Genomic DNA, 24,219 nt, shown 5'->3' with positions numbered 1-24,219 from the left:
TCATTCACGATGGATGCCGCCTTCTTAAGGCAATGCCTTTTGAAGACTTCCTAGACGCTGGGTAGGCTAATGTCTAATGATGGAGCTGGCTGAACTTAAAACCCTCTGTAGCCTTTTCCGATTCCAGCTCAAGACGAATTCGTTATTGGGAAGAGCGAGTTACCTTCTAGGACTGTTGGGATTCCTTCTGGGTGAAGACACTCCTACAATGTTTTTGGGTGATCTAGGATTTCAGACCAGAAATAGTGAAGAAACAAGTATACACTTCCAAGTCAGGGTGGTGGTGGCTTTGAGGGGAAGCTACAGATGATGATCCCATGTGATTGCTGCTCTTGTTGAATGAGTTCACAGGGTTAGGAAGTGCTCCTACAGTTGCCTCATGAGAGAAAACAAATTGTAGAAATAATTAGCAATATTAGGACTTTATCCCCTGGAGCACAGGAGAATGAGGGAAGATATACAAAATGATGAGGGGTATAGAAAGGGTGGACTTTTTAACCTCAGGTTGGGTGAGATGAGAACTAAAGGTCAGAGATTTAGGGTGAAAGGTGAAATATTTAAGGGGAATCTGAAGAACTTTTTCATTCAGAGGGCGGTGCAAGTGTGGAAGGAGCTGCCAGCAGATCTGGAAGGTATGGGTTCAATTGTAAAATTTGAGAGAACTTTGACTAGGTACATGGATGACAGATAAGAGAAGTACAGAGGACTATGGTACGGGTGTAGGTAGATGAGACTAGGCAGAAAACCAGGCTGGCATGGACTAGATGGCCTGAAAGGCTTGTTTTTGTGCTGTAATGCTCTATGACTCTATCAATAGTAGGAAACATATTAGATCATCATTAAGGAACATGACACTTAGGGAAATAAATTTAGGATAAGCAGATTCCATAGAATTAATGAGAGGAAAATTCTGTTTGACAAACGTGGATGTTCGTATAGTTAGCAGTTCTAACTAGCTGGGTGAACAAGGTCAAAGAAATTGATGTGGTATATTTGGACTTCCAGAATGCTTCTGATAAGGCGTTTCACAATAAAATTAGAGTACATGGCTTTGTAGACAATGCATTGAAATGGTTTAAGGATTAGTTAGGGGTTAAAAACACCAATAAAAGGTTCTTTTTCAATTTTGAACAGGGAGAAATGCTGGTGCCTCCAATTGTTTGCAATCTATGCTGATGATTTGACAAATGAAATCAAGTATAATATACCTAGGTCTGCTGTGATACAATCACGGATGGTATTGTGGGCTGTGAGGAGGTGGCAAAGGGATACAAGCAGTTTGGCTAAGGACAAAGAATACCAAAAATGAGAAATAATTTTGAAAAAAAAAGAAAAATGTGGAATATGGAGACACAAGAGAGTGCAAATGCTGAAATATGGAGCAACAAATAAACAGCTGGAGGAACTCAACGGGTCAGGCAACGTCTATGGAGGGCATTAGACAGTTGACATTTCAGGTTGAGATAACACGAGGAAATCTGCAGATGCTGGAAATTCAAACAACACACACAAGATGCTGCCTGTCCTGCTGTGATCCACCAGCATTTTGTGTGTGTTGTTCCAGGTTGAGATACTGCATCTGGTCTGGAAAGAGGGGAGATAGTCAGTATAAAGAGGTAGGGGGAAGGGCTGTTGCAAGAACTGGCAGGTGATAGGCAAATGAATCTATTTTAAATGATGAGAGATGATCAAGTACTGGTCTGGTGCTTACAGGGATCTTGGAGTTCTTGTACAAGAATATCTGGAAATTAATTTGGAAGTTGAGCAAGGAATTAGGAAGACAGATGGTATGTTGGTTTACATGAGGATTGAATAGATGAGTAAAAACACTGCTCTAATTACTAAAGTCCACGGTGAAGTCATATTTAGAACAGCAAATTAATCTGACCTAGCTAAAGAATTTGTAATGAAAGAGATCCCAGCACCAGATTGATTCCTGGCATGTCAGGTTTGTAACATGAGAAGAAATTAATCATGTTTGGCCTATACTCTCTAGAATTTGAAAGAAAGAGATGATCTCGCTAAAGCAGTAAATCCTTACAGGATTTGATAGGGTGAATGCAGGGATAATGTTTCCACTGGATAGGGTCTAGAACTCATATCATAGACTCAAAACAGAATCAGAATCAGGTTTAATATCACCAGCGTATATTGTGAAATTTGTTAACTTTAGGGAAGCAGTACAACGATCAATAAATGTAAAGGAAAAAAACTAAATTACATTAAGTATATACATGTCTATTAAGTAGTTAAGTTAAAATAAATAGTGCAAAATTGAAGTCAAAGCTAATGTAAAAGCAAAAGAGAGGGCATACAACAAAGTAAAAATTAGTGGGAAGGTAGAGGATTGGGAAGCTTTTAAAACCTTAGAGAGAGCTAGTCTAGTCAGGTGGAAGGAGGCAGCATACCTGAGGTTTAGGAAGCAAGGATCAGATGGGTCTATTGAGGAATATACGGTAGCAAGAAAGGAGCTTAAGAAGGGGCTGAGAAGAGCAAGAAGGGGGCATGAGAAGGACTTGGCGAGTAGGATAAAGGAAAACCCCAAGGCATTCTTCAGTTATGTGAAGAACAAAAGGATGACAGGAGTGAAGGTAGGACCGATTAGAGAAAAAGGTGGGAAGATGTGCCTGGAGGCTGTGGAAGTGAGCGAGGTCCTCAATGAATACTTCTCTTCGGTATTCACCACTGAGAGGGAACTTGATGACGTTGAGGACAATATGAGTGAGGTTGATGTTCTGGAACATGTTGATATTAAGGGAGAGGAGGTGTTGGAATTGTTAAAATACATTAGGACGGATAAGTCCCCGGGGCCTGACGGAATATTCCCCAGGCTGCTCCACGAGGCAAGGGAAGAGATTGCTGAACCTCTGGCTAGGATCTTTATGTCCTCGTTGTCCACGGGAATGGTACCGGAGGATTGGAGAGACGCGAAAGTTGTCCCCTTGTTCAAAAAAGGTAGTAGGGATAGTCCAAGTAATTATAGACCAATGAGCCTTATGTCTGTGGTGGGAAAGCTGTTGGAAAAGATTCTTAGAGATAGGATCTATGGGCATTTAGAGAATCATGGTCTGATCAGGGACAGTCAGCATGGCTTTGTGAAGGGCAGATCGTGTCTAACAAGCCTGATAGAGTTCTTTGAGGAGGTGACCAGGCATATAGATGAGGGTAGTGCAGTGGATGTGATCTATATGGATTTTAGTAAGGCATTTGACAAGGTTCCACGTGGTAGGCTTATTCAGAAAGTCAGAAGGCATGGGATCCAGGGAAGTTTGGCCAGGTGGATTCAGAATTGACTTGCCTGCAGAAGGCAGAGGGTCATGGTGGAGGGAGTACATTCAGATTGGAGGGTTGTGACTAGTGGTGTCCCACAAGGATCTGTTCTGGGACCTCTACTTTTTGTGATTTTTATTAATGACCTGGATGTGGGGGTAGAAGGGTGGGTTGGCAAGTTTGCAGACGACACAAAGGTTGGTGGTGTTGTAGATAGTGTCGAGGATTGTCAAAGATTGCAGAGAGACATTGATAGGATGCAGAAGTGGGCTGAGAAGTGGCAGATGGAGTTCAACCTGGAGAAGTGTGAGGTGGTACACTTTGGAAGTACAAAGTAAATGGCAGGATACTTGGCAGTGTGGAGGAGCAGAGGGATCTGGGGGTACATGTCCACAGATCCCTGAAAGTTGCCTCACAGGTAGATAGGGTAGTTAAGAAAGCTTATGGGGTGTTAGCTTTCATAAGTCGAGGGATAGAGTTTAAGAGACGCGATGTAATGATGCAGCTCTATAAAACTCTAGTTAGGCCACACTTGGAGTACTGTGTCCAGTTCTGGTTGCCTCACTATAGGAAGGATGTGGAAGCATTGGAAAGGGTACAGAGGAGATTTACTAGGATGCTGCCTGGTTTAGAGAGTATGGATTGTGATCAGAGATTAAGGGAGCTAGGGCTTTACTCTTTGGAGAGAAGGAGGATGAGAGGAGACATGATAGAAGTGTACAAGATATCAAGAGGAACAGATAGAGTGGATAGCCAACGTCTCTTCCCCAGGGCACCACTGCTCAGTACAAGAGGACATGGCTTTAAGGTAAGGGGAGGGAAGTTCAAGGGGGATATTAGAGGAAGGTTTTTCACTCAGAGAGTGGTTGGTGCGTGGAATGCACTGCCTGAGTCAGTGGTGGAGGCAGATACACTAGAGAAGTTTAAGAGACTACTAGACAGGAAAATGGAGGAATTTAAGGCGGGGGGTTATATGGGAGGCAGGGTTTGAGGGTCGGCACAACATTGTGGGCAGAAGGGCCTGTAATGTGCTGTACTATTCTATGTTCTATAATATCAAAAGTGGAGAGTAAAAGCTTTTTCAAATATGTTAAAAATAGTAAAAAGAGATGAGAGTGGATATAGGACTGTAGGAAAATGAAGCAGGAGAAATAATAACGGGGACAAGGAGATGGCAGATGAAGAAAATGAGTATTTTGCATCAGTCTTCACTGTGGAAGACACTAGCAGTGTGCCTGATGTTATAGTGTGTGAAGGAAGAGAAGTGAGTGCAGTTACTATTCCAAGGGAGAAGGTGCTCAAAAAGCTGAAAGACCTAAAGGTACATAAGTCACTCAAACCAGATGAACTGCACCCTAGGGTTCTGAAAGAGGCATCGTTAGAGATTATGGCATTAGAAATGATCTTCCAAAAATCACTGGACTCTGGCCTGGTGCCAGAGGACTGGAAAATTGCAAATGTCACTCCACTCTTCAAGAAGGGAGAGAGGCAGAAGAAAGGAAATTATAGACCAGTTAGCCTGACCTCAGTGGTTGGGAAAATGAAGTCAATTGTTAATGATGAGGTGATGGGAGTACCTGGTGACATAGAACAAGATAGGATGAAGTCAGCATTGTTTACTTAAGGAAAAATCTTGCCTGTTGAACCTGTTGGAATTTTTTGAGGCGATTACAAGTAGGGTAGATTAAAGGGGTGTAGTGGATGTTGTATATTTGGACTTTCAGAAGGCCTTTGACAAGGTGCCACACATGAAGCTGGTTACCAAGTTAGAAGCCCATGGTATTACAGGAAAGTTACTAACAAGGTTAGAGTATTGGCTGTTAGGTTGGAGGCAATGAGTGGGAATAAAAGGATCCTTGTTGACTAGTGGTGTTCCGTAGTGGTTGGTGTTGGAACCACTTCTTTTTATGCTGTATATCAATGATTTAGATGATGGAATAGATGCCTTTGTTGTCAAGTTTGCAGATGATATGAAGATTGGTGGAGGGGCAGGTAGTGTTGAGGAAACAGGTAGGATAACACATCAGGAGAATGGGCAAGAAAGTGGCAAATTAAATACAATGTTGAAAAATGCATGTTCATGTACTTTGGTAGTAGAAATAAATGTGAAAACAATTTTCTAAATGGGGAGGAAATCCAAAAGTCAGAGATGCAAAGGGATTTAGGAGTCCTTGTGCAGATTGCAGGTTGAGTCGGTGGCCAGAAAGGCAAATGCAATGTTTGCATTCATTTCAAGAGGTCTGGAATACAAGAGCAGGGATGTGATGCTGAGGCTTTATAAGGCACTGATGAGGCCTCAGCTTGAGTATTGTGAACAGTTTTGGTCTCCTCATCTTAGAAGAGATGTGCTGGCATTGGAGAGGGTCCAGAGGAGGTTCACAAAGATGATTCCAGAAATGGAAGGGTTATCATACGAGGAACGTTTGATGGCTCTAGGTCTGTACTTGCGGGAATTTAGAGGGATGAGGGGGGGTCTCATTGAAACCTTTCAAATGTTGAAAGGCCTAGACAGAGTAGACGTGGAAAGGATGTTTCCCATGGTGGGAGAGTCTAGGACAAGAGAGCACAGCCTCAGGATTTCGGGGCGTCCATTTAAAACAGAGATGCGGAGAAATTTCTTTAGCCAGAGGGTGAATTTGTGGAATTTGTTGCCACGTGCAACTGTGGAGGTCAGGTCATTGGATGTATTTAGGTCAGAGCTTGATAGGTTCTTGAATGGACATGACATCAAAAGTTACGGGTAGAAGAACCGGGAAATGGGTCTGAGGAGGGGGAGAAAAATGGATCAGCCATGACTGAATGGCGGAGAGACTCAATAGGCCAAATGGCCTAATTCTGCTCCTATGTCTTATTGTCTAAAATAACTGAAATAAAAAAGTAGTGAGGTCATGTACATGGGTTCAATGTCCATTTAGGAATTGGATGGCAGAGGGGAAGAAGCTGTTTCTGAATCGCTGAGTGTGTGCCTTCAAGCTTCTGTACCTCCTTCCTGACGGTAACGGTGTGAAGAGGGCATGTCCTGGGTGGTGGGGATCCTTAACAATGGACGCTGCCTTCCTAAGGCACTGCTCCTTGAAGATAGAACCATAGAACACTACAGCACAGTACAGGCCCTTCAGCTCTCCATGTTGTGCTGACCCATATAATCCTTAGAAAAATTGTACTAAACACACACTACCCCATAACCCTCCATTTTTCTTTCATCCATGTGCCTGTCCAAGAGGCTCTTAAATACCCCTAATGTTTTAGCCTCCACCACCATCCCTGGCAAGTCATTCCAGGCACTCACAACCCTCTGTGTAAAAAACTTACCCCTGATGTCTCCCCTAAACTTCCCTCCCTTAATTTTGTACATATGCCCTCTGGTGTTAGCTATTGGTGCCCTGGGAAACAGGTACTGACTATCCACCCTATCTATGCCTCTCATAATCTTGTAGACCTCTTATCAAGTCCCCTCTCATTCTTCTACGCTCCAAAGAGAAAAGTCCCAGCTCTGCTAACCTTGCTTCATAAGACTTGTTTTCCAATCCAGGCAAAATGCTTCCACATCCTTCCTATAATGAAGTGACCAGATTTGAACACCATACTTTAAGTGAGGTCTCACCAGAGATTTGTAGAGTTGCAACATGACCTCTCTACTCTTGAACTCAATCCCCCTGTTAATGAAGCCTAGCATCCCATAGGCCTTCTTAACTACCCTAGCAACCTATGCAGCGACCTTGAGGGATGTATGAACCCCAAGGTCCCTTTGTTCATCCACACTCTTAAGTAAACTGACCATTAATCCTGTACTCAGTCTTCTGGTTTGTCCTTCCAAAATACATCACCTCACACTTGTCCGGATTGAACTCCATCTGCCATTTTTCTGCCCAACTCTGCAGCCTGTCTATATCCTCTTATAACCTTTGACAACCTACAGCTCCATCCACAACTTCTCCAATCTTAGTGTCATCTGCAAACTGACTCACCCATCCTTCCGCCCCTACATCCAGGTCATTTATAAAAATCACAAATAGCAGGGGTCCCAGGACAGATCCCTGCGGCACTCCACTAGTCACCGACCTCCAGGCAGAATACTTTCCTTCCACAACTACCCTCTGCTTTTTTCCTTTAAGCCAATTATTTATCCAAACAGCAAACTTATCCCATGCCTCATGACTTTCTGGATGAGTCTCTCATGAGAGACCTTGTCAAATGCTTTGCTAAATTCCATGTAGACCACATCCACTGCCCTACCCTCATCAATTTCTTTTGTTACCTCTTCAAAAAACTCAATCAGGCTCATGAGGCACGATCTTCCCTTCACAAAACCATGTTGACTATCCAGGAGTAGACTGTACTTCTCCAAATGCTCGTAGATCCTATCCTTAAGAATCCTTTCCAGTAGTTTGCATACCACATACGCAAGACTCACTGATCTATAGTTCCCAGGTTTCTCCCTATTACCTTTTTTAAACAAGGGAACTACATTTGCCATTCTCCAGTCCTCTGGCACTTCCCCTGAGCCAAAGAGAATTCAAAGATCATAGCTGATGCTCCTGTGATCTCTTCTCTCAATTCCCACAACAACCTGGGGTGTATCATATCCGGCCCTGGGGATTTATCAATCTTAATGTTTTTAAGAAGATTCAGCACTTCTTCTTCCTTACTCTACACATTGTCCAGCACACAAGCCCGCTCTACTTCAACCTCATCCTGATCAAGATCCTTTTCACTTGTGAATACTGAAGCAAAGTATTCATTTAGGACCTCCCCAACCTCCTCCGCCTCCAGGCACATGTTGCCCTCTTTATCTTTTAGCGGTCCCACCTTCGTTCTCGTCATCATTCTGTTCTTCACATACGCATAGAACACCTTGGGGTTCTCCTTAATCCTACATGTCAAGGCCTTCTCATGTCTCCTTTGAGCTCTCCTAAGTCCTTTCTTTAGCTCCTTCCTGGCTACCCTATATTTCTCATAAGCCCCTCCTACTTCCTACTTCTTATATCTAACATATGCTTCCTTTTTCCTCTTAACAAGTTGCCTCACATGTTTCGTCAGCCACGGTTCCCTTTTCCTACCATTTTTTCCTTGCCTCAGTGGGACAAACCTATTCTGAACCCAGCTCAAGTGGTCCCTAAACTTCTCCCACATTACTTCTGTACTTTCCCCTTTGAACAGCTGTTTCCAATTTACTCTCGCTAGTTCCTGCCTCATCCCTTCATAGTTAGCCCTTCCCCAGTTAAGCACTTTACCATTTCGTCTGATTTTATCCCTTTCCATAGCTATGCTGAAGCTAAGGGAGTTGTGGTCACTCTCACCAAAATGCTCCCCCCACCAAGAGGACTGTCACCTGGCCAGGTTCATTACCCAGAACTAGATCCAGTATGGCCTCTCCTCTTGTCGGCCGGTCCACATACTGTGTCAGGAATCCTTCTTGAACACACCTGACAAATTCAGCCCCATCTATCCCCCTTACACTCAGGAGGTGCCAGTCAATAGGAGGGAAGTTGAAATCTCCCATAACTACTACCCTGTATTTCCTGCACCATTCTAAAATCTGCCTGCTTATCTGCTCCTCGGTGTCCCAAGGGCTATTTGGGGGCCTATAGACTACTCCCAGCACAGTGATTGATCCCTTCCTATTTCTGACTTCCACCCAGACTGACTCCATGGACATTCCTTCTGCAGCGTCCTCCCTTTCTATAGCTGTGATACTATCCCTGATCGGCAATGCCACTCCCCCCCCCCTTTTCTACTTCCCACCCTATTCTTTTTAAAACACCTGAACCCCGGGACCTGCATCATCCAATCCTGCCCTTCCTCCAACCAAGTTTCAGTAATGGCCACAACATCGTAGTTCCACGTACTAATCCATGCTCCGAGTTTATCCTCCTTGTTCCTAATACTCCTAGCATTGAAATAGACACATTTCAACCCCTTTAACTGGCTACAATTATGTTCTGTCCCCTGCCTGTCCTTCCTCATAAACTCAGAACTCTTAGCATCATGCCCTTGTCCTTCTACCTTAATCCCTGCACTCACATTCTGATTCCCACCCCCCTGCCAAACTAGTTTAAACCCTCCCCAACAGCTCTATCAAACCTGCCCACCAGGATATTGGTCCCCCTAGGATTCAAGTGCAACCCATCCTTTTTGTACAGGTCACACCCACCACAAAAGAGGTCCCAATGATCCAGAAATCTGAATCCCTGCCCCCTGCTCCAATCCCTCAGACACGCATTTATCCTCCACTTCATTCTATTCCTATTCTCACTGTCGCGTGGCACAGGCAGTAATCCCGAGATTACTACCTTTGAGGTCCTGCTTTTCAACTTCCTTCCTAACTCCCTGAAGTCTTCTTTCAGGACCTCTTCCCTTTTCCTACCTATGTCATTGGTACCAACATGTACCATGACCTCTGGCTGTTCTCCCTCCCACCGCAGGATATCTTGGACGCGATCAGAAACATCCCGGACCCTGGCACCTGGGAGGCAAACTACCATCTGAGTTTCTTTCCTGCGTCCACAGAATCGCCTGTCAGACCCCCTGACTATACAGTCCCCTATCACTACTGCCTTCCTCTTCCTTTCCCTACCCTTCTGAGCCACAGGGCCAGACTCTGTGCCAGAGGCACGGCCACTGTCGCTTCCCCCAGGTAGGCTGTCCCCCCCAACAGTACTCAAACAGGAGTACTTATTGTCAAGGGGTACAGCCACAGGGGTACTCTCTAATACCTGACTCTTCCCCTTCCCCCTCCTGACTGTGACCCACTTGTCTGTCTCCTGTGGCCCCGGTGTGACCACCTGTCGGTAACTCCTCTCTATCACCTCCTCACTCTCCCTGACCAGACGAAGGTCATCGAGCTGCAGCTCCAGTTCCCTAACACGGTCCCTTAGGAGCTGCATCTCGATGCACCAGGTGCAGATGTGGCCATCCGGGACGCTAGGGGACTCCAGGACCTCCCACATCTGACACCGACCACAGAAAACTGGCCTCACACACATACTACCTCCTTTTGCAATCAACAACTGCCTCACCTCGTCTCGTTACCGCTGAAGCCCGTTGAGCAAAAGTCCTTTCACTCTGCTGCCTCTCACTCCGCTGCCCGCTGGATATGGCTGACTTCTTTTTAAACTGTTTGCGCCCAACTGGCTGACATCACGCGCCTGCGCAGTCTGGCCTCTCTCTTCCCCCCCAAAACTCAAAATGTCTTCCCACTGAAATCCTTAGGTGCTCTCCCACTGCCTTCTTGTTCCGAATCCTTCTTGTTTGAAGATGTCTTGGATACTACAGAGGCTGGTACCCATGATGGAGCTGACTAAGTTTACAGCTTTCTGCAACTTGTTTTGATCTTGTGCAGTAGCCCCCCCCCTCCCCCCAGTGATGCAACCAGTCAGAATGCTTTCCATGGTACATTCGTAGAAGCTTTTGAGTGTTTTGGGTGACAAACCAAATCTCCTCAGACTCATAATGAAATATAGCCAGTCTTGCCTTCTTTATTGCTGCATCAATATGTTAGGACCATGTTAGGTCCTCAGATATCTTGGCACCCACCCAGGAACATGAAAATGCTCACTCTCTCCACTTCTGATCCCTCGATGAGGATTGGTTTCTGTTCCCTCGACTTACCCTTCCTGAAGTCCATAATCAGCTCTTTCGTCTTACTGACATTGAGTGCCATGTTGTTGCTGCAGCACCACTCCAGTAGTTGGCATATCTCACTCCTGTACGCCATTTCATCACCATCTGAGATTCTACCAACAATGGTCAAGAGTGATCAAGATCAAGAATGCCTACCATGCTATACCACACCTACACTTTCGGTAAGTCTGATCACCTGGCTGTACTTCTACTCCCCGAGTATACGCAGAGACTGAAGACTGCAGCACCAGTAGTGAAGACCAAGAATGTATGGACAAGGGAAGCACAGGAGCGCCTACAGGACTACTTTGAATCGGTGGACTGGACTGTATTCAGGGATTCATCTTCGAGTCTGGATGAGTACGCCACAGTTGTCACCAACTTCATTAAAGCCTGTGTGGATGAGTGTGTGCCTATGAAAACTTGCTGTACATTCCCAAACCAAAAGCCATGGATGAATCAGGAGGTTCGTCGTCTGCTGAAGGCTAGATCTATGGCATTTTAGTCTGGTAATCCAGGTCTGTACAAGAAAAACAGGTATGACTTGTGGAGGGCTATTTCAAGAGACAATTTTGAATGAGGTTGGAGGTGACATCGGATGCACGGCAACTCTGGCATTGTTTGCAAGGCATTTCTTCCTACAAAGTGAAACCCAATAGTATGAATGGTAACAACAACACACACAAAATGCTGGTGGAACGCAGCAGGCCAGGCAGCATCGATAGGGAGAAGCGCTGTCGACGTTTCGGGCCGAGACCCTTCGTCAGGACTAACCGAAAGGAAAGATAGTAAGAGATTTGAAAGTAGTGGGGGGGGGGGGGGGAAGGGGGAAAATGCGAAATGAATGTTATGAATGGTACTCCCAGATGAGCTGAACAACTTTTACGGACACTTTGAAAGGGAGAATATAACTACAGCTATGAGAATCCCTGCAGCATTCAGTTACCCTGTGATCTCTGTCTCGGAGGTTGATGTCGATGTCAGGCTGCCTTTAAAGAGAGTGAACCCTCACAAGACAATAGGCCCAGTTGGAGTACCCAGTAGGGCTCAGTAACCTGTGCCAACTAACTGGCGGGAGTGTTCAAAGACATTTTCAATCTCTCACCGCTACAGCTGGAAGTTCCTACCTGCTTCAAAAGGGCAACAATTAAACCAGTGCCCAAGAAGAACAAGGGGAGCTGCCTTAATGACTATAATCCAGCAGCACTCACATGTACAGTGATGAAATGCTTTGAGAGGTTGGTCACGACTAGAATGAACTCCTGCCTCAGCAAGGACCTGGACCCGTTGCAATTTGCCTATTGTCACAATAGGTCTACAGCAGACACAATCTCAATGGCTCCCCGCACAGCCTTGGATCACCAGGACAATACAAATACCTGTGTCAGGATGCTGTTTATTGACTACACCTCTGAGTTTAACATAATCATTCCTACAGTTCTGATTGAAAGCTCCAGAACCTGGGCCTCTGTAACTCCCTCTGCAACAGAACCCTCGACTTCCTAATCAGAAGACCACAGTTCGTGCGTATCAGAAATAACATCTCCACCTTACTGATAATCAACACTAGTGCACCTCAAGGATGTGTGCTGAGCCCATTGCTCTACGCTCTCTACACCCAGACTGTGTGGTGAAGCACAGCTCAAATGCCATCTATAAATTTTCTGACAACACAACTATTGTTGGCAGAATTTCAGATGGTGACAAAAGGGTGTACAGGAGCGAGATATATCAGCTAGTTGAGTGGTGTCACAGCAACAACTTTACACTCAATGTCAGTAAGATCAAAGAATTGACTGTGGACTCCAGGAAGGGTAAGATGAGGGGACACACGCCAGTCCTCATAGAGGGATCAGAAGTGGAAAGGGTGAGCGATTTCAAGTACCTGGCTGTCAATATTTCTGAGGATCTATCCTGGACCCTGCATATTGATGCAAACAAATAAGGCATGACAGTGGCTATATTTCATTAGGAGTTTGAGGAGATTTGGTATGTCACCAAAGACACTCACAAATTTCTACAGATATACAGTGGTGAGTGGTATCTCCACCATTGACTGAATCACTGTCTGGTTTAGGAGGGTTGAAATAAGCTGCAGAAAGTTGTGAACTCAGTCAGCTCCATCATGGGCACTAGCCTCCTCAGCATTTAGTACCATCATTCCCACAATCCTGATTGAGAAGTTGCAGAACCTGGGCCTCTGTACCTCCCTCTGTAATTGGATCCTCGACTTCCTAACCGGAAGACCACAATCTGTGCAGATTGGTGATAACTTCCTTGTTGATGATCAACACTGGTGCACCTCAGGGGTGTGTGCTTAGCCCACTGCTCTACTCTCTAAACACACATGACTGTGTGGCTAGGCATAGCTCAAATACCATCTATAAATCTGCTGACGATACAACCATTGTTGGTAGAATCTCAGGTGGCGATGAGAGGGTGTACAAGAGTGAGATATGCCAACTAGTGGAATGATGCCGCAGCAACAACCTGGCACTAAGACGAAAGAGCTGACTGTGGACTTCAGGAAGGGCAAGTTGAAGGAATACGTACCAATCCTCTGAGGATCTAACCTGGTCCCAACATATTGATGCAGTTATAAAGAAGGCAAGACAGAGGCTATACTTCATTAGGAATTTGAAGGGATTTGGTATGTCAACAAATACACTCCAAAACTTCTCTAGTTGTACCGTGGAGAGCATTCTGACAGGCTGCATCAACTGTCTGGTATGGAGGGGCTACTGCACAGGACTGAAAGAAGCTGCAGAAGGTTGTAAATCTAGTCAGCTCCATCTTGGGCACTAGCCTACAAAGTACCCAGGACATCTTTAGGGAGCGGTGTCTCAGAAAGGCAGCGTCCATTATTAAGGACCTCCATCACCCAGGACATGCCCTCTTCTCATTGTTACCATCAGGTAGGAGGTACAGAAGCCTGAAGGCACACACTCAGCGATTCAGGAACAGTTTCTTCCCCTCTGCCATCTGATTCCTAAATGGACATCGAACCCTTGAACACTAACTCACTTTAAAAAAAATATATATTTCTGTTTTTGCACGACCTTTTAATCTATTCAACATACATATACTGTAATTGATTTACTTATGTATTTGTTTTTACTTTTTTTCTTCTATACTATGTATTGCATTGAACTGCTGCTGCTAAGTTAACAAATTTCACGTCACATGCCAGTGATTCTAAACCTGATTCTGAAGACTAATCCCTTCCTCCACTTGCACTGGCAGCCCATTCCACACTCTCACCACCTTCTGAGTGAAGATGTTCCCCCTCAGTTTCCCCTTAAATATTTACCTTTCACCCTTAACCTATGAACTTTCAGTCTAGTCTCACACAACCTCAGTGGTAAAAGTACAGTTCCAGAGCACTTCCCTGATCCGAGACACAATGGATGTGAAAGATCCACTTTATTGTCATCTGTACATCTGCATGTGTGCACAGGTGCAGTGAAACCGACTTGCAGCAGCATCAGATTCACAATATTCACGAAAAACATCAATTAAACAAATTGTATGCAAATTTTATAGGAAAGAATACAATTAAGACAAAAATAACAGACCATTTTAGTGCAAAGTGATCAAAGTGGTCACAGTGTTGCTAGACTGTAGTAATTAGGGTTTTGGCGATTGATTCAAGAACCGAATGGTTGAAGGGAAGCAGCTGTTATTGAAACTGGTGGTGTGGGACTTCAGGTTTCCATACCTCCTGACCAATGGTAGCTGTGAAAAGATGGCATGGCCTGGATAGTGGGGATCTTTGATAACAGATGTTGCCTTCTTTAGGCAGTGTCTTCTGTAGATACTACCAATGGTGGGGAGGGATGTGCCCATGTTAAATTATGTGCACATGATGCTAATGTTAGCACAGGAAAGAAAAATTATTTTCCCAGAATTTACATTTTACATAATGCCTGCTTACCCATCAGTGCAGTTTGTCCCTTCTCTTGAATGAGGAACAGCTGCCCCCAGTCAGTGCAACAGGTCTTCACTCCAAACACCACCAAGTACCCAATATTCAGGACCCACAGATATGGGGTCAACAACAGTTCTTTCAAAGTGCTCTCATCACCAGTGGATCCTGTGTACAGATAATGATTATTGAAGAGGGAAAGTTAATTAGATGCCATGGCACTGAGCAATGCAAGCTTGGTTATGCTTTGAATGCACTATCGTCCACAATATCTGCACAATGTGGAGGGCTAAGGCATTGGTCACTCCTGTTTCCATCCAAGGGGTCAGTGTGGACATGGTGGAGGATTACAAGTACCTAGGGATACGAATGGACAATAAACTGGACTGGTCAAAGAACACTGAGGCTATCTACAAGAAGGGTCAGAGCCATCTCGATTTCCTGAGGTCCTTTAACATCTGCCGGAAGATGCTGAGGATGTTCTACGAGGCTGTGGTGGCCAGTGCTATCACGTTTGCTGTTGTGTGCTGGGGCAGCAGGCTGAGGGTAGCAGACACCAACAGAATCAACAAACTCATTCGTAAGGCCAGTGATGTTGTGGGGGTGGAACTGGACTCTCTGATGGCTGTCCAAGTTGCATGCCATCTTGGACAATGACTCCCATCCACTCCATAATGTACTGGTTAGGCACAGGAGTACATTCAGCCAGAGACTCATTCCATCGAGATGTAACACTGAGCGTCATAGGAAGTCATTCCTGCCTGTGGCCATCAAACTTTACAACTCCTCCCTCGGAGTGTCAGACACCCTGAGCCAATAGGCTGATCCTGGACTTATTTCCACTTGGCATGATTAACTTATTATTTAATTATTTATGGTTTTATATTGCTATATTTCTACACTATTCTTGGTTGGTGCAGCTGTAATGAAACCCGTTTTCAGCCCGAAATGTCAACTGTACTCTTTTCTATCGATGCTGCCTGGCCCGCTGAGTTCCTCCAGCATTTTGCGTGTGATGACGGAATGGTAGAGCAGACTTAATGGGTCAAATGGCCACTTCCTGTCTCATGTCTTATGGTCTCATCGATGGAGGGGGTTGTGTTTGGAATCAGCTAAAGGTAACAGAATTATATGCAAATATATTTAAGGTTAAAAGGTAATAATTAATTAACTGGAACTACAACTGTAGCTCTTACTTTGTGTTTTGAAATCTTCCATAAAATAACTGTTATATTGTTTTGACTTTTTACCTTGTATTAAAGTATAATAAACTATTTAAAAAAATGCCAAGTTGTGCTCTTCTGATCTGGCTGGGTTCACATCACACTCACAAGATATGAGTATCAAAATGTGAGGACATCTAGCCACACAATCATGCTCGAGGACGCTTCTGTTATCAGACTCTTGAACGGATCTCTTGTACAATAAGTGGGACTCTGGACTTCACTATCTATAGGTACCTTGTTATGATCTTGCACCTTATCATTTACCTACACTGCACTTTGTTGGTAGCTTTTATACTTCATTCTGCATTGTTATTGTTTTACCTTAGTGCACTGTGTAATGATCTGATCAGTATGTAAGACAAGTTTTTCACTGAATCTCAGTACGTGTGACAATCATAAACCAAGTCCAATCTGATAATTACCAGGGTTGTCTTAGTACAGTACCTTTCCTGCCGCCTTTCTTCAGGCCTGGTTCAATGTTGGGTAGTCCTACATCCATAGGCTCATTAATTATAAAGAACAAACACAGGAATGCAATCCCAATGGAGATGGAACCAGAAAGTGTGAGGGTGACCCTCCAGCTGTAGCTCAGGGCCATTGTTGTGGCGATGAGTGGGCCAAGGCTGCCTGCCAAGTTCATACTGGTCGACAGAACAGCCCACCATGTTCCAAACTGTGCTGGTTCATACCACTGAAGGGAAAAGAATGTACACGTTATACAGCAGCTTTTACAGTAAACACAAGTATTTTGTTTTCCTCAGTTTGGTCTGACTGAGGTTTTAGCTGGTTTCCATTTTTCCCTTTCCAAAGCTTCTGATTGATCAACTTGGACAAAACACAGAAAACCTCCTGTTTAAAGTCTAAGCTTCATGGAGAAACTGACTCAAGAAACATTTCTGAATATCAGTGAATCAAATTAATAAGTTAAAAATGCAATTTAATAGCATTATAGTTCTAAAATTGAGTATACAGGTAACTTAAAGATTAGCTTTATTTGTCACATGTACATCAAAACAGTGAAATAGATGTGAAACAGTCTGTGGATGTGCCAGGAGGCAGCCCACAAGTGTCACCATGCTTCCAACACCAAAGCAACATGTCCACAACTCACTAACCCTAACCAGAATGTCTTTGGACTGTGGGAGGAAACCTACGTGGTCACAGAGAGAGTGTACAAACTCCTTATAGACAGCAGCGGGTATCGAACTTCAATCGCCAACTCTGTAAAGAGCTACGCTAACCGCTGCACTATCATGCTGCCCTTAAATATTTAAAAGTTTGATCTTAAATAAAATTTGCATTATAAACAATATTAACTATTTCTCATCTGAGTGCCAATTTTTTCCATTCCCCATCCTTCTCTTCTCCTATCAGATTCCTTCTTTTTCACCCCTTTATCTCCTCTACCTATCACTCACCAGCTTCTCATTTCACCCCCTCCTCCCCACCCCACCCACCCACCTTCCCCCTCACGTGGTTTCACCTATTACCAGCTTGACCTGCTTCCCCTCCCCCCACTTTACTATTCTGGCATCTTCCACCCTCCTTTCCATTCCTGATGATGGGCTTCTGCTGATAAGTTGACTATTTATTCCCCTTCATAGATGCTCACAATATCCACACATCTGGGCTTATAATCAAAGAATAAATTTTGTTTTAATGGGCTATTTATGGATAGCATTTGTTCAGCTATTGAAGGGCTAAGTGCCATAGTAAGATTTAAGGTATTTTAGATTAAGGTTATCTTTATTCACTAGTTTACCCTTATTTATCTGGCTCTGCATTCTTAGGGGAGCTTTTGAAGTATGCAACAGTTCCAAACATCTACAGAGACCAAATCCACAGCTTTCTGCTTTCATGTGGTTCCAATTGATATAGTCACCCACTGAATAAATTAGAGAACATTTCATTTAGAACTGAGGCTTCTCTGCCCTGTCACTGGGAAATCGCTCAATGGCTTAGATGGCCCAATGGATGCATCAAGCAGGGAATCCATTGCAGAAACACTCATCAACAGTCCGGCTCTGTTCAAAAATGTTTTAAAATAAAATGTTTTATATTGATGAAATATTTTTTCCTAAAGCACAAGATAAAACTGAAAATGACATTAAACCAAGACTTTTTGTACAACATTAGCAATGCATACAGGAGAGCCAGGTCCATAAATCAAAGCCACAATTCTACTGCACACAATACTCAAAGGGCGGTACAGTTAGCGATCAGTGATCATTGATGGCAGTTCAATTCCTGCCACAGTCTGTAAAGAGTTTGTATGTTCTCACTTTGACTGTGTGGATTGCATCTGAGTGCTCCAGTTTCCCCCCCACATTCCAAAAGCATACACGTTAGAAAGCTGTGGACATGCAATGTTGGTGTCAAAAGCACGGCAGCACTTGTGGGCTGCCCCCAGCACAGCCTCGGACCGTGTTATTCATTGACGTAAATGGTGTATTTCACTGCATGTTTCAGCATACATGTGACAACTAAAGCTAATCTTTAATCTTCAAACTAGACTTTGGGATGCAGACCCATGTTACTGGGATGATTAGAACTGGTACCAGATACCTTAGTACAAACTTGATGGGCCAAAGGGCCTGTTTCTATGCTCTATGACTCTGTGACATCAATCTGTAAGCAAGTTAGGGATCAGCAGCATTCAGCTCTGTATATTGCGTAAATAATATCTCTTCAAGGGCCACAGAATGTGCAACTCACAGTCCCTCTAAAAATACTACTGCATCAAATGTCACATTCTGAACTCTTACCCTGAACTGTGAAGGCTACCCATAGAATGTAGCAATGGTGCTAAAATTAAATGAAGATACTTGGCTTGGGTTATATTTAATATTCATGGTCAATCCATTACTACTCCATCAGATTTGCATGTTAAGAATAATTCAGTCAATTTTGTTTTATAAAATAATCATCCCTGGCTTGTGATAGAATAGAATAAAAGTATAAACATAATTTATTGGAAACAGTCAGCAGTTAAGGCAGCTTCTGTAGAAGAGAGCAACACACACAAAATGCTGGAGGAACTCAGCAGCTCAGGCAGCAGCTATGGAGAGGAATAAACAGTTAGCATTGATGAAAGGTCTCGGCCCGAAATGTCAACTGTTTATTACTTTCCATAAATGCTGCCTGACCTGCTGAGTTCCTCCAGCATTTTGTGTGTGTGTTACTCTGGATTTCCAGAATCTGCAGAATTTCTCGTGTTTATTATCAGGTGGAAAAGAAACAGTTAACATTTCAACATGAAGAACTTTCAGAATTGGGAAGTTGTGAAATATGGAGCAACACCTAAACTGCTGGAAGAACTCAGTGTCTGTGGAGGGAAGAAGATTGACCTATCAGTTCGTGCTAGCCATTTCAGCCCTGGGAAAAAGCCTCTGACTATCCACACAATCAATGCCTCTCATTATCTTATACACCTCTATCAGATCACCTCTCATCCTTCTTCACTCCAAAGGCCAAGTTCACTCAACCTATTCTCGTAAGGCATGCTCCCCAATCCAGGTTATATCCTTGTAAATCTCCTCTGCACCCTTTCTATGGTTTCCACATACTTCCTATAGTGAGGCGACCAGAAGGATAGACAGTAGAAATATCCCACTACCATCAGAATCTTCAATGGACCTCTCATATGCTAAAAGATGAACACATGATCTCCCAAAATCTATCCTGCTGTGACCCTTGCACCTGATTTGTCTACTTTCTCTGTAACTGCAGCAGTGCATTTTGTCTGAATGCTATGCAGAATTAAAGCTTTTCACTGGACCTCAATACTTAAAACAACAATAATCCAATACAAAGTATGAGACGAGGGATTAGATATTAGTTTTATTTGTCACACGTACCTCGAAACAAACAGTGAAACGCACCGTTTGCATTAAATTATATCAATGAGGATTGTGGGGGCAGCCTGCAAATGTTGCCACATGTCCAGTGCCAACATAGCATGCCCAGAACTCGCTATCCCTAATCGATAGGTCTTGGGAATGTGGGAGGAAGCTGGAGCACCCGGAGGGAACCCACATGGTCACGGGGAGAATACTGAATACTTCAGTTCTCTATCAATAAGCATGCACTGGCTTGATTATTGAAATATGTTCAAAAGGCATTGATAGAGAACTGAAAACTTTGGGCTAGATTCTTTGTTAACCTGACTGGAACCACCAAACCATGGAGCTTCAAAATCAGAATCAGATTTATTATCACCAGCATGTGATGTGAAATTTGTTAGCTTAGCAGCAGCAGTTCAATGCAATACATAATCTAGCAGACAGAAAAAATAAAGTAAAAAAAAGTAAATCAATTATAGTATACGCATATTGAATAGATGTTTGAAAAGTGCAAAAAACAGAAATACTGTGTATTAAAAAAAGTGAGGTAGTGTTCAAGGGTTCAATGTCCGTTTAGGAATCAGATGGCAGAGGGGAAGAAGCTGTTCCTGAATCGCTGAGTGTGTGCCTTCTACCTGATGGTAACAGGGGAGGTCCTTAATAACGGATGCTGCCTTTCTGAGACTCCGCTCCCTGAAGACATCCAAGGTACTTTAGAGCTGACTAAATTTACAATCCTCTGGAACTTCTTTCGGTCCTGTGCAGTAGCCCCACCCCCCCATACCAGACAATGATGCAGCCTGGGATGAAAACTAGAAAAGACTTTGAAAAGTTCTTAGGATTTCTTCAAGGCACCCCTTCAAGGGCCTTAACCCCTCCTCTGACCTTGCAAGCTTTGGCAATATTGGTACTGCTGCTTTAACACTTGTGTATAGCCATCATCTCCCAAGATCAGAAATTTCATCCCGCACCCACCCACCCCCACCCCGCCTATCCATTTTTTTCCCTCCTTTGACACACTCCTAAAAATCCAGCTTATTGTCCAAGATTTTTGGACATCTGCCCAAACATCACATTTGTGACTTGGGATAAAATTTGGTTGCTAATGCTTCAGTGAAGCATTTTGATTTTTTTGGGGCATGTTAAAGGTGCTGTACAAATGGAGATCACTGTTGAGGTGGAAGATTTTGCATGGAAGAGGCCCATACATCCCAGTAATAGTTTGTGACCTTAGATAAGCAAACATAACTAGTGGTGTTCCTCAGGGGGTTGGTATTAGATCCACTACTTTTCATGTTATGTTAACGATCTGGTGATGGAATTGATGACTTTGTGGCCAAGTTTGTGGAAGATAGCTGGAGGGGCAGGTTGTTTTGAGGAAGCAGAGAGGCTTCGACAGAACATGAGAATGGAGAAAGTGGCAGATGGAATATAGTGTCAGGAAGTGTAAGGTCATGCACTTTGGTAGAAGAAGTAAAAGCATAGACTAATTTCTGAATGGGGAGAAAATTCAAAAATCTGAGGTGCAAAGGGACTTGGGAGTCCTTGTGCAGGATTCCCTAAAGGTTAACTTGCAGGTTGATTTGTTGGTAAGCAAGGCAAATCCAATGTTAGCGTTCATTTCAAGTGGACCAAAACATAACAGCAAAAATGCAATGTTGAGGCTTTATAAAGCACTGGTCAGACCACATTTGGAATATTGGGAGCAATTTTGAGCCGCATATCCGAGAATAGATATGCCAGCATTGGGGAAGATCCAAAGGAGTTTTATAAGAATCATCTCAATAAAAAGGTTAACATATGAGGCACATTTGATGTCTCTGGGCCTGTTATCACTGGAGTTTAGAAGAATGAGGGAAATCTCATTGAGACCTATTAAATATTGAAAGGTCGAGACAGAGTGGATATGGACGGGATATTTCCTATGATGGGAGAGTTTAGGACACAACTTCAGAATAGAGGGACGTCCCTTTAGAACAGAGATGAGGAGGAATTTCTTTAGCCAGAGGCTGAAGAATCTGTGAAATTCATTGCCACAGACAGCTGTAGAGGCCAAGTCATTGAGTATATTTAAAGCTGAAGTTAATAGGTTGTTGATTAGTCAGGGTGTCAAAGGTTACAGGAAGAATGTTGGAGAATGGGGTTAAGAGGGAAAATAAATTAGGCATGATCGAATGGCGCAGCATACTTGATGGGCTGAATGATCTAGTTCTGCTTCTACTGTATGTTTTATGGTCTTATAACTGCATGGTAAAGAAAGATCCCAGTAAGGAGCAAGCTGTGGTATATTAATGGCATTGAGGTACCTTGCGCAGTATTTTTCCACAGGGTGGCCACCCAAAGCCTTGTGCCAATCCGTTAAAGAACCAGAGCACAGTAAAGGCAGTGATGGTGGAACTCCAGGAGAAGACGACATTTATCACTCCCACTAGGAATAACCCAGAACAGAAGAGCAGACGGGCACTGATCTGATCGGAGAGGACTCCGCTGATAAACTTGCTGATAGCATAAGCCAGCGATTGGCTGCTGGTTATCAGACCTGAAGGAATAACATAAAAAGCAAGATTAATTTGCAGAGTTCACAAACACAAGAGCTTCTGCAGATACTAGAAATCCAAAGTAACACACACAAAATGCTGGAGAAACTCAGCAGGTCAGGCAGCTGTTAATATTCAATTCCCTAATTGCAAGGCCCAGTTCCTATCAGCTAAAACTGTCCCCAAGTTCTAGGTCAAGAACATTGTCCAGGGCTATAATAAGCAGCTACTTCCAAAACCTCGTAAATATCCTTGGTTGCCTATCGTATCCAACCTGCGTGGGAGAGTTTTTAAAGTGGAAAAGCCGTTGGTTGCATTGGGGCAGTTCCACTCTCTTGTCCTTGGAACTTCGGGTCCAGTGGTACGAGTAATTGTCACGGACTGGGCTCTTCCTTAGTTGCAGTGGATGACCATGACTACTTCAATGCTTCTCCAGAATTGCCTTTCTGGATCTCACTGTTGATCTCATCTGCTAGGACAGGGGCTCACTAGGGCTATGAGGCTTGCTGGACACTCTTAGCTGCTTTAGCCCACCTGTTGAAGCAGTGTACTGGGGTATGGCTGCTGTCACATGCAAACAGCCACTTGGAGCCACAGGTGAGAGCTGAGTATCCGGTGGGATCCAAAGGTGAGTGAGCTGCCCCAGAATGGACACGACAAATCCCTTCACTAGAGGTGCTACCCCTCCCTGGACACCCACTACACCCGTACCATGTTAAACACTGAGCAACACACCGAGTGCTACAGGAACTCAGGTCAGGCAGCACGTGAGAAAGGAAGGTCCAGTTAAGTCAGATTTCTTTTTCTCCTGCCCTTTATTTCTTCCACCCATCACCTCTCAGCTTCTCACATCGTTCCCCCCAACTAACCCACCTTCCATTTCACCTATCACCTGCCAGACTGTACTCCCTCTACCTTTGTATTCTGGCTTCTGCCCCATCTTTTCCAGTCCAGATGAAGGTCTTGTCCTAAAATGTTGACTGTTTACTTCACTCCATTGATGCTGCCTGATCCACTGAGTTCCTCCAGGACTTGTGTGTGTTGCTCAAGTTTTCCAGCATTTGCAGAATCTCATGTTTATTTTAAACACTGTCCAGATTTACAAGCTTAATCCACTAATTCCTTTTTTCTGCTCCATTTATCTTTTGAGTTTATGATAGTCCCAGTCAATGACCGAGAGATCGACCCTGGGTGTCAGATTTCTCCCTCCTCCCTTCATGGGATTCTTGATATTGCTGCATCTGTTGGCAACAGACTTGTTTTGAAACTGCTGAGCTAGCACCCCTTTGCTGCGCCCATAACCAATGATTCAGCACTGATGCAGGAAAAGATGATTTCAGCAACAGTGTTCTTTGGAACATAGAACGCTACAACACAGTACAGGCCCTTCGGCCCACGATGTTGTGCCTGAGCTTATAACCTACTCTAAGATCAATCTAACCTTTCCCTCCCACATAGCCCTCCATTTTTCTTTCATCCATGTACCTATCTAGGAGCTTCTTAAATGTTTCTTAAATCTACCACTACCTTGTGCAACATGTTCCACGTACCTACCACTGTGTAAAAAACAGACCTTTGACCTCCACCCTATACTTTCCTCCAATATCCTTGAAATTATGCCTCCTCATATTACCCATTTCCATCCTGGCCTATCCTCTTGATCTATGCCTCTTATCATCGCACTCAACCTGTCCTCATAAGACATGCTCTCTAATCCAGGCAGCATCCTGGTAAATCTCCTCTGTAACCTCTCAAAATCTTTTGGAACATTTGGAAAGTCAAACCAGCTTACAGCT

General features: G+C 43.9%; 1 protein-coding gene across 8 annotated transcripts in view; it reads right to left on the bottom strand.

Annotated features, from left to right (window-relative positions):
- The window catches only part of slc37a4a (solute carrier family 37 member 4a), a 101,320-nt gene that overhangs the window by 37,774 nt on the left and 39,327 nt on the right, over positions 1 to 24,219 (bottom strand). For all 8 annotated transcript variants that reach the window (XM_073030139.1, XM_073030138.1, XM_073030146.1 and 5 more), the window contains 3 exons: positions 22,193 to 22,425; positions 16,489 to 16,735; positions 14,828 to 14,986 (listed from right to left, as the gene is read on the bottom strand). In XM_073030139.1, coding sequence (XP_072886240.1) covers positions 14,828 to 14,986; positions 16,489 to 16,735; positions 22,193 to 22,425 — 639 coding nt within the window. The remainder of the gene's footprint in view (positions 1 to 14,827; positions 14,987 to 16,488; positions 16,736 to 22,192; positions 22,426 to 24,219) is intronic.

The sequence above is a fragment of the Hemitrygon akajei genome, chromosome 26, assembly GCF_048418815.1.
Source record: "Hemitrygon akajei chromosome 26, sHemAka1.3, whole genome shotgun sequence".
Classification (NCBI taxonomy): domain Eukaryota; kingdom Metazoa; phylum Chordata; class Chondrichthyes; order Myliobatiformes; family Dasyatidae; genus Hemitrygon; species Hemitrygon akajei.
This window is presented reverse-complemented; position numbering and strand designations above follow the sequence as displayed.